General features: G+C 41.0%; 1 protein-coding gene across 4 annotated transcripts; it reads left to right on the top strand.

The window, feature by feature from the left end:
- Positions 1-1,372: 1,372 nt before the first annotated feature.
- Positions 1,373-10,121, top strand: ASB11 (ankyrin repeat and SOCS box containing 11). 4 transcript variants are annotated; one of them, XM_060273502.1, is made up of 7 exons: positions 1,373-1,563; positions 4,296-4,375; positions 5,413-5,520; positions 5,933-6,083; positions 6,537-6,671; positions 7,817-8,008; positions 8,632-10,121. In XM_060273502.1, the coding sequence occupies exons 1-7, from the start codon at positions 1,389-1,391 to the stop codon at positions 8,754-8,756; spliced, it is 966 nt and encodes a 321-aa protein (XP_060129485.1). In that variant the 5' UTR covers positions 1,373-1,388; the 3' UTR covers positions 8,757-10,121. The 4 variants fall into 4 exon arrangements, with proteins under 4 accessions (XP_060129485.1, XP_034971257.2, XP_034971258.2 ...); XM_035115366.2 differs by lacking the exon at positions 1,373-1,563 and adding an exon at positions 2,279-3,017; XM_035115367.2 differs by lacking the exons at positions 1,373-1,563; positions 5,413-5,520 and adding an exon at positions 2,279-3,017.
- Positions 10,122-10,847: the final 726 nt, after the last annotated feature.

Genomic DNA, 10,847 nt, shown 5'->3' with positions numbered 1-10,847 from the left:
CTCACCCCATCACAGGGATTCGAACCGCCAACCTTCTGATCAGCAAGCCCTAGACTCTGTGGTTTAACCCACAGTGCCACCTGGGTCCCTGGTGCCCGGGAATATATCAAGAGCATAAATCTTGCCTTCAGTTGGGGAGTAGCCAGGATCAGCTTGCCTCCTCCATGACCGGAACCGGAAGTATCATAGTCAGATCATAGTCATATGATCCTTTTATCCATGTTGTTTTTAATTCTATATTGCGTGTATTCTGTTGCTATGGCTATTGGCTATGCAAATAAAGTTTATTGATTGATTGATTAAAGGTTTAGCCGAGAAAGCCAGTACTCTGTGTTTTTCAAAAACTAGCTTCTTTAAGGGAAAGGACTGTACTTTAGTAGTAAGGCACAGTGGTAAGAGCCCCAGGTATGGGGCGATATATAAATTCAATAAATAAATAAATAAATAAATAAATAAATAAATGTACCAAATGTCCCAGATTCAATTCTGGCATCACTAAAGAAGGCTGGGGGGGGGGCGCAAGTACTAAGCCTTTTCTTTCCTTACAAAGCAGTTTGACATTCATCCAAATGGTTCTCTTTCTCCATAAGACTCACTTGTGATGAGGTAGATGGGGAGAGTTAAATGCAATTTGGAAAATGGCTTTCGCAGAATGGCAATTTTGGGGACCTGAAATTCATGCAATGATAATGGCTTGCAATATTTTTTTTTGCAGTAGCTTGCAGCAAATTATCATATATGGGCTAATCTCCTTTTCGTGTTAAGGGCAATTAACTGACCACTTTCATTAATGTCTCATGGATGTAAATTGGTCTAGACTACGGTAAGTAGGCATAAACCTTTCTTTTGGCTTGCCACACTGTGACAGATTACACAGGAAAATATTGTATTCCAATAGCTCCACCTAGTGTTGTCCTGACATTATTAACAGGTTCCTAGAACACTGCACCAACTTCGAAACATATGAATTAAAAGAAAATGTTCTATGTAAACGTCCATAAAAATTAGCTCAAACCCAAATAAACTACTATATAAATTTAGGAATGCTGAATGCTGCATTTCCTTGTGAGAGAGCACAGGGCAGATTGTTCTTCTTTTTAACAAATATTAAAATGGAATATACAAATGGAATACAGTGGGATGAAATAAACATGGATGAAATAAACATGAATTTGTACAAATCTGAACAGGAAGAGAAAAGCATTAAGCTCTTTTAATCCTAAGCATTGTTATTTAATATCAATAGCGTGCTTGGGACAAAAACAGTGTGTATTTTTGGTAGCAGAGGAACATCAGTGGCCGGAGAGTTTAAAATAGATGTCATATGATACCAATAATAGTGAATGTAACTTAGGAGACCTGTGAAGTTATACAAAGGGCAAAACAAAATGGAAGGCAGTATGATACTCTATGTTTTAAATAACATTTATTTTGCAATCTTCGCTTTGTTTTGTTTCAAGCTCTTAATCAAAATCTCTTTGGCTTTACTGACCCATTTCTATATTGTGAAAGGGAATAGGAAAGAGGCTGCAAGGATAGAAGAGATCTATGGAATAGCTCCAGGTAAAATTGTAGAGATAAATATTAAAAAAAGCTAACTGACCTAAAAAATAAATCACTGAAATTGTCAAAAATCGATACTCATGACTGCATTGTCATCAAACAGGTTGGAAATATAAATATGTGTATGATTTTGTTAATACAAGCATAAGCTAGAATGAATATGTCTAAGATGAAGAATTAAAGATTAGCAGGGAAAAGCAATGTGCTTCAATATAAGGTAATATTTATTTTTGTTATAGGAAATAAGGTTTTCTTCTTATTGTTATTATTATTTTAAAAGCCAGAATTCTGCAATGCTGTTATTTAAACTATTTCGGTATTTATTTAATAGAGTCTTATTGTGGGTCTGTTGCATCATTATGCGTACAACAATGTAAAAGATTTAGAATATGCCTTTTCTGAAAGAAGATACTTGCCGGGAGAGTGAAATGTCTGCTGGAACAGCAGTTGCATGTGGCTCGGCTCGCTTTTATCGGAGGGATGAAACTGGATTGTTCCTGCTTTCTCTGCCAAGCAGGGCAGCAAGTTTACAACTTTACTATATGTGAATGAGTCACAAAATGTTAAGCTTGGGTCATTGGCCAGATGTGTTGACTTAGTGTCCTTCTGGGTTCATCCCAGTCCTGGCTACTTAGGATTCACCCATGGCAATAAAATGATGGAGAATGCAGGGATAGGGGTTTTTAACATCATTTAAACTGACATTAGCAAAAATCTTCCATTATCGCCGGCTTATTTCCTAGGCATTCTCGTAGCCTTGCAAATACAAACAGTTGTACATGCTACTAATTTTAATCTGCAATGTCAAACACGAACAGGGGAGGAAAAACGGCTTTTAAAAACACAATTGCAACCATGCGGCTCCTCAAATATCAGTCATGGAGACAAAATGCTCAGTAAATGCTCCAATTATAATATTTACTAGGTATAATTTATTTGTGTCTGGGCTACATAAGTATCAATGAGCTGTCCCGTCGGAGTCAGTAAATCTGTCAGAAGCAGTAATGGTTATGAATGATATTATTAATCTCTCTACATTTTATGGCCTGCAGTTCCCACTTACCTCTGCAGTTCTATAAGGGAGCATATGGTTATTTTCAAACACATCAGTTTCTCTCACTGAAGGCTTAAAGTAATAATAATTGTAAACAATTCAGATGGTTAGCTTTGGGCACATGCAATGGTGTTGGTTATCTACCCTCTTTTTCTCTGTGACGTTGCCTTTTGCCAGTCTGTCAAACAGTATCGTTTTTCAAAACACCACCTGACCACCAACTCTGACCTCGATTAGATTACTTACACTGTTACCGCTAAGCTTTAAAGTAATGCTGTCCAGCGCTGCTGCATTTACCCTAAGAGCTTCATGAAAAATAGCGTTTCTGGGATGCCTTCAGTACCTGGAGCCTTAAGAGGTGCACCTTATGGGAATTACATTTGTCATATGTTTCAAGGAGGTACGTTCTAGATTACTTAGAAAACTGCAGCTCTCTGTGCAAATACATTAGGCAGCTGCATGGAGAAAGCTTGGACTTAAAAGACGGACACGTACAGATATTTATAGCCTGGGCCTGTTCTTGTTTTCATGGTTATATTTAACCCTCCCATTTCGTGCTATTTTGTACGTTAATGCATCTCTTGTTTGCAGCATCACAGGTAAGGCAATATTTCCTCCTTTGAGCTTCATGGCTTAAGAGCAGGAATCCCCAAACTGCAGCCCTCCAGATGTTTTTGCCTACAACTCCCATGATCCCTAGCTAACGTGTGCAGGGCCTTCTTTAGCATATGCAGCGCTGGGATGCAAAGATCCGCCCGGCGCCCTTTTTTAGGGGGGCGAACTCAAAGTTGTTGACCATTTTTTGGGGGGGGGGAATCGCTCACCTGTAACAACAGCGCAGCAGAAAAAAACTGCTTTTGTTTGATGCTACTGAGTAACAGAGCAACGGATGAGGGGAATGGGGACTTTCACTCCATTGCTTTTCACTGCCACCGATATAACGTGGTGCCCCTTGCACCCCCGGGTAAAGACGGTCCTGTGTCCATGCACAAGATCACAACAGAAGTATGGTTGTTTCCCCCCCCCTCTCTTCTTTCTTATTGACTCCAAATGTGGAGCGAAGGAACAGAAGTCTGGTCACCAGTTTCTGATTGCTGAGTCTGCAAAGTGTTTCAAATGGCTCTCTACTGGGGTTTTGTGAGACATGACAATTGGCTGATTGTCAGGTTGTGCAGTGCTTTGAAAAGTGCTTTTTGTGCAGCCCACATGGCTTGATTTCATTATGTTGTCAGGCAACCAACAGGCGGGTGGCCTGCGGGAGGTGGGGGATATAACGACCTAATGCTCAGTTCAGACACTGTTCCCTGCCCCATGTTAAAGCAAAATAAATTGCATTGGGCCACTGATGGTGGTGAATGGAGGAACACATATGTGATGATATCAGAGCATGGTCTTCTTCTTCTTCTTCTTCTTCTTCTTCTTCTTCTTCTTCTTCTTCTTCTTCTTCTTCTTCTTCTTCTTCTTCTTCTTCTTCTTTCTTCTCCTTCTTTATACTACCTATTCAAGGTTTCTGGGCAGAAAGTGATCCTGCGTGTTATAGCAAAGGAGAGAACTTGAGGATGCCATTTTCCCGCAAGAAATGCCCACATAATATTCCTTTATAAAAAGGGGCATAATTGTATTTACACCTCTGTAAATCTCCGTTCTATAGACTTATCTTTCAGTGATCTTGTTTTAGCCTCATGGGCCGACAGATCTCCCCTTCATGAAGCTGCCTTTCAAGGGCGCCTCCTCTCGTTGAAAACCTTGATAGCACAGGTAAGAAACCCTAGTATACTTCCCTGATTTTACAATGCAATCCTACATGTCTACTGGGAAGTAAGCAGCAATGAGACCTGCCCTCAGGTTAAGTGTGTATAGGATTGCACCCCAAACATTCTATTTACAATAATGCATACAGACTACACAAATAAATTCAGTGTGGAGTGTGCAAATTCGAAATTGAACTGAGCAGCGCTTGCAAAGAATGCATGAAAGGGAATGAACTTATGGCCAATTCACACAACTACTGCAGGTTGCCCAGGGTGTTTTTCACCAAGATTTAGAAACAAAAATCCACCTCCTTTTCCAGATCTGTTTAATGAATATGTAGTGGTAAAAGTGTCAACTTTTTGGAACAACACAAGAGAGGGATAAGTTCTAGACTGCAGCCTTAAGTAGTGGCGTAGCAGAAGTTCAAAACCATGAATTCTTTAGAAATAGCCACGTGCATAGTTTGTTTTCTCCCAATGCAGTTTTTCTTCACAAACTTTGCTCATGCTCACACCAGTTCAGCATCCATAAGAAGACAATGGTTGATTTATTAATCAGTTCCTTACCAGATTCTCTACTTACCTGTCTTCACACTGATTCCCCACAAAATTCTGTTTCCAGGGGAACTGAGCACATTAACTAGTTCATATTGTGGAGAAGGTTCTATTGCTGAGTAATGTTGCTATGTTAAGAGTTTCTTTTTTAAATTATTTTTAAAATTGCTTTTTTATTTCACCTTTCCTTGAAGTAATGCAGAGTGTTCCCTCTATTTTATTCTCACAAGAGCCCCGTGAAGTAGGTAGGACAGTGTAGCAGGCTGATATTTTATACCTCTTGCATCCAATCTCTCTTCAGTTAGAGAAACTAGATTGCTTAAACTATGCTTGTTCTGGGAGAACTCTTGCAGATTTCATTTTGCCGAACCACAAATCTAATCACTGGAAAAGGGTGTTTTATTCCAAGCCAATATTAAATCTTTGTAGCTATACATTATTATTATTTTGCAACTGCTTATTATCCATACCTTTTGTTCTCAACTGTAGGGGTTCAATGTGAACATTGTTACAATAGACCATGTTTCTGCTCTTCACGAGGCTCGCTTGGGTGGTCATGTTGCTTGTGCAAAAGTGTTACTGGAACATGGTGCTCAGGTGAGTACTACCATGGCTTCCTGCAGGGGTGAAACTAGGCTTTATTTCACCCGGGTCAAAAACCCAGTTTTGCACACCCTCCACACGCATTTGTGTATGCACACACACAAGAGGCTGGGAGCTTCAATGGTTGCCCCTCTGGAGGCTTCACCCAGGGCAAAAAAAAACCCTGGCTAGCCCCTTGTAGCTATGCCTCTGCTTTCCTGTATGAGAGAGATGCTGCTTCAAAATGGGATCTAACAGGGGAACTGTGTGCATTTTGTATTATTGGAAATGTCCAAGAAGATAATCAAAATGGAAGAGCTAAAAGTAGGCACTCAAATACCATAAAGAGAAATCGCTTACAGGAAGTGCTTGACTCTCTAATGGCATCCACTCGCACCCTCAGTCTTATCTTTGTTCTGTGTTGCAGGTGAATGCAGTCACTATAGATGGGATCACACCTCTGTTTAATGCTTGCTGTCGTGGCAGTGCCCCTTGCGTCGATATGCTGCTTGAATTTGGTGCCCGGCCGCGGCTGGAGAATCATTTTGCTTCCCCAATTCATGAAGCTGTCAAGAGAGGTAACAGTAGTGGCTTGGGACAATTCTAACTACCGTAGATACAAGAATGTCAGATTCTCTGCTTCATTGGTGATGCTGGGAAACTCAGAGTCACTGGAGGCTGCCTCATCAACCTCAGTCTTCAACCAGCCCAGGTCCTGCCTGTCAGCTTCCTCATCTTCCACGTAAGTCCATAACTGCCAAGTCTCCCGTATTCCCTGGGAAATCCCCGTTTTTCCAGCTGTTCCTAGCTGAAAAAACGGACTCTTTTGTTTTTCCCCGGTTTTTCCCTGGGGGAGGAGGGGAAAGGAGATTGTTAGCCGCTTTGAGACTCCTTCGGGTAATGATAAAGCGGGATATCAAATCCAAACTACTACTCTTCTTCTTCTTCTTCTTCTTCTTCTTCTTCTTCTTCTTCTTCTTCTTCTTCTTCTTCTTCTTCTTCTTCTTCTTCTTCTCTCTGTGTTTACATAGGCCACAGGGAGTGTATGGAAATTCTTTTAGCCAATGGTGTTGATGTGGACCAAGAAAACCTACAGCATGGAACAGTACTGTATGTGGCCTGTGTGAATCAAAGGACAGACTGTGTCAAGAAACTTTTAGAACTAGGTACTCTGGCGTGTGTTGGGTTTTCATGGATGGGACTGGTGGGCTGCTGCATTCCTAAACATCCCAACACTATATCAGGAACTCACTCCATCGTAAGATGGAGCAAGGCTTTCAGGGCAGCTGTCCCTGTTCTGTAGAACAGCATCTCTGTTGATACGGCAGCTGTCTGCTATTTGTAATTTCCAGAAACCATTGAAGACATTTTTGTTTCAACAAGCTTTTCCAGCTGGGCGTAAAGGGGTTTAATTTGTATTGTTTTTAAACCCATCTTATTTTGCTTTTTTAGTTTTTTCTGTAAATAGCGTTGAAACTCAAAAAATAAAAAATAGTCCAAATGCCTGACAGGGAGATATATATGCAAGTCTGGAACATTCTGTGCGGACTTTGGCCTGTTATCACCTCCAGTTCCTAAGCTTCCATTTCCTAGAGGCAAGCAGAACATGTAGCCCGGCCAAGTCTCTAATACAGATGCTGAGGGAAGTCTGTTGGCGTGCTACATCTCCGAGCCTAGGGAGACTGCAAGAAATCAATTGCCCTGGTGCCTGGGAGGGACAGGCGTCATTGGGATGCTCCCTCATCTCCCTAAATAATATTAATTACGCCAAGCCTTGAGAATTGTCCTTGCCTGAAGGAAAAGGAGGACTGGTGTCCGTATACCCCACTTTTATTATTATTAAGAAAGTTATTTTTGCAAGTAATTTCCCCTAACATAATGCATTTTGGTATGTTATTTCCATTAATAAATGCATTTTGGTATGTTATTTCCATTAATAAATGCATTTCTATGCCCACTTTACCCTAGGAAATGCATTTTGTGCACATTACTTGTCTGGAGAACTGCAAAGCAAAATTCTGAATTTCAAAGGATAGTTGTGTTTCAGTTCGCATATTGTTTCAGAAAGTGAGCGTTAAGTAAGTTTGCCTTTAAATGCAGACTCCAACCCTACTTCTCTTATCTGTTCCTCAGTTCCCTCGAAGGGGGGGGGGAGGGCAACAACCCTAGCTGCTGACATAGAAATCGTTTTTAGAGAGGAAATTTATTCCAGCATTAAGAAAAAGTATTAAAGGAGGAAATAAAAAAATCTGCATTGCTGTCTTCTTTCCATGTAATGCTAACTAGTTTGTTTTCTTTTCCATACATACAGGAGCTAGTGTCAACCTGGGTAAGGGACTGGACACACCACTTCATGCATCCGCTAGAAAATCAAGTGCAGAAATTGTCAACTTGTTAACAGACTATGGGGCCAGCTTGAAATGTAGAAATTCCGAATTAAAATGTGCTCTTGATCTTGCTGCACCTAATAGCTCTGTTGAACGGGCACTGTTGCTTCGGGAAGGTAATGGCTCAGACATTTGTCACCGTCATGCTTCTTGCAAATTGTCAGGTCTTATTGTTGTCCACAGAGGTTCTTAGGGGTTACTTGGTTACAGGGGTGTCCTTGGATGACTTTAAGAGAATTAGATCATGGCTATACAAATGAAATATACGGAGATGGGGAAAGGAAGTGATCTGATTTGCCTGTGCATGAAAATCTGGGAAACCCTATGCCTGTAATGTTTCTGAACTTTGGGGGCTCTCATTAAATTGTAAAGCAAAAATGGAAATGGGAAGCCACCAGACAACAGTGTAGCACTTATCTCTGTACACAGAATAGTGAAATTTTTTATTAAATTACTTTGGTTTAACAAAAGCCCAGGTTATGTATTACTGTGCTTCAAAAATTATTTAGTGAGATAAATATATAGTGTAATCTAGGTTCCCACTTTATTCCAATGAAAGCTAAGATCTAAATTTGAACTGATGATGCTTTTTCTATCTAGCTTTTTACCTGGGTTTGCCTACTCTTGATTCACAGTCTCCTTATAAACTAGATTTCTGCCCACTGATATATGCTGTACTTATCCCTGAATTGACATTATTGAATTCATACTACTGTTCTTGTTTCTCTCTTCCCTCCAGGCCCTCCTAGGCTGGCCCAACTGTGCCGACTGTGTATCCGAAAATGCTTGGGCCGATCATGCCTTTATTTAGTCCACAAACTACACTTACCTGAACGACTTGAAGATTTTCTTTTGTTCCGATAACCTTACAGTTCTTTGTAGGCTAATAGAATCAATGAAAAAGATTGTTTACTCTTAATGTAATGAAAACCAGGGTGAATATTAACAAAGGCATATGAAGTTTAAAAACGTAATATAGCAAGCTTGAAAAGAGCATCTGTGCATTATTTTCTGTGCAAAGCTTGTTTTGGACGTTGAAAGTTTGCTTTTCAAATGTTTAGCCAAAATGAAGCAGTTTCTATGTAGTCACAGCAAAATGGGCTCTAGGGTTCTTCTCATACCTTCCCAATGGTTTATTGTACCTCTTTGTATTAGAGCACAACATCCGCAGCACATCCATATTCCTACATTTTAACCAGTGTATATGTTCAGTAAGTCCATTAAATGTTTTTCATTTTAATTAAACACACCTGAACTTACCTGAAAGTTTCTTTGTTCTTTGTTATTTGATAAGCAGAGCATATAATTCAACTGTCATATGCTTTTTAAGGCCACTAAAATTCAGAACAGGATTAGCCCAACGCCTAGAAGATGAAAATACAACTGGTATAACAACAAAGTCATACTTTCTCATCTGCTTTAAAAGAGGAGGAAGGGGATCCATTAATGTTGACATTATCACAGGCACATACAGTATGAAGCGGAACAAACGGATTCACGGGAAATGGTTGATTGCTTAGTTTCTGAAAAGATAAATGACACTGAATCAGTAACATCTAGTCCATTATAGAAAACAGTTCTCTTTCTGCCTGTGAAAATTACCTGTATTTTTTGCCATTAAAAGCTAACTCTACGTATATGTACACAGGAGCGCTCTCTGAGACCAGGTGAACATTTTGAATCTTGGTGGATCTATTTCAGAAATGTTTTGCTAGGGTTGGTTGACATACTTCCAAAAGTAAAAACCAGAGCCCCTAAGTTGTTGAGCTTTTTTTTAGACAAACCCCTAAGTTTGAGGCGTTTCCCTCCCAAAAAACACAAATGTGCTTTTTCAATAATTAACTTGCTTAAGATCCAGATTCCAGGACAAAGCGTCACCTTTTCGGCAATTTACCCTAGATGTTAATTCCGTCTTTGAAATCCCAGACATACGGCAGCCCTAGTTTTGTTCTCTCTTCCACAAAACACCAGTTCGTTTTGTCAAATATGAAACTTTTTGCCAATTCATGTTCACTATTCCCTGTGATATCCGAGTGCCAAGCAATCTCACTATTATTTAGACAGAGTGCACAGTAATGCAGGTTTACTGCTGCATTGCTCAGAGCCAGTTATGTGACAAGGTGACTTGTCTGACGCATAAGAAAATGCCAATGACCCATCTAGTCTAGCATCCTGTTCTCACAGTGGACAAACAGGTGCCTGTGGGAAATATGCAAGCGACCTGTTCCATAACGTAACGAAATATTAATTCTGCTTAACGTTTCAGCATTCCAGTTCATTGGAGGTCCACAAGTTCTAGCATGGGGGGGGGGAGGCTTTTCTCTGCCCACTTTCTCCATGCCATCCATAATTTTATGTTTGTTATGTCACTTCTTAAAACAATAAGCAGGATGCTGCAGGGGGAAATTGAAGAAAGTGCTGCCTGTGCTTGCAAGCACCCTATGGGCCAGGGCCGTCTGGAGCATACCTGGCGCCGTGGTGCGACGGATCCCTCCGGCGCCCCGCCCCGTTTCCCAGTGCGGCGGGCCAGTGCAGCGCGGCTACCGCCTGGAGGGTCGGAGCCCTGTGCAACCCAGCCTGGCCGTAGGGCTGCGCAACCCATCCCGGGCCAGGGGGTGTTGCCCGCCCCCTGTTGCGACGCCCCTGCGCGCGGCAGAGGCGGCCCCAGGCTCACGCGCCTCCAGAGAGCGGCCTGAAGCCGCTGAACAGCCGAGAGACGTGCCTGGGCGCAGCGGGTAAGATGGCTAAAGATAGCTTTATCATGTATAATGAGATAAGAATCCAATGTCTTTATTCAGACCTGGTCTCTCCGTGGTTTTAAGCTTGGTAATAAGTTGCAGTTCAGCAACTTCTCTTTCCAGTCTATTTCTGAAATTCTTTTGTAATATCCTATTTTGTAATGTTCTATAAAATGCACAGGGTCACTTTTAAAACAAACAAACAAACACAAACAAA

This window comes from Zootoca vivipara, chromosome 4 (assembly GCF_963506605.1).
Source record: "Zootoca vivipara chromosome 4, rZooViv1.1, whole genome shotgun sequence".
NCBI classification, from domain to species: domain Eukaryota; kingdom Metazoa; phylum Chordata; class Lepidosauria; order Squamata; family Lacertidae; genus Zootoca; species Zootoca vivipara.
The sequence above is the reverse complement of the archived record's forward strand: the minus strand, read 5'-3'. Positions and strand labels throughout refer to the sequence as shown.

What these genes read in the sequence shown, in the direction of transcription:
- ASB11 (XM_060273502.1), top strand. Translation starts at nt 1,389, where the DNA reads ATGGAAGGCAGTATGATACTCTATGTTTTAAATAACATTTATTTTGCA. An exon ending in TGAAAACCTTGATAGCACAG is followed by an intron (nt 4,376 to 5,412) that starts GTAAGAAACCCT and finishes TCTCAACTGTAG; the next exon opens with GGGTTCAATGTGAACATTGT. An exon ending in CAAGAAACTTTTAGAACTAG is followed by an intron (nt 6,672 to 7,816) that starts GTACTCTGGCGT and finishes CCATACATACAG; the next exon opens with GAGCTAGTGTCAACCTGGGT.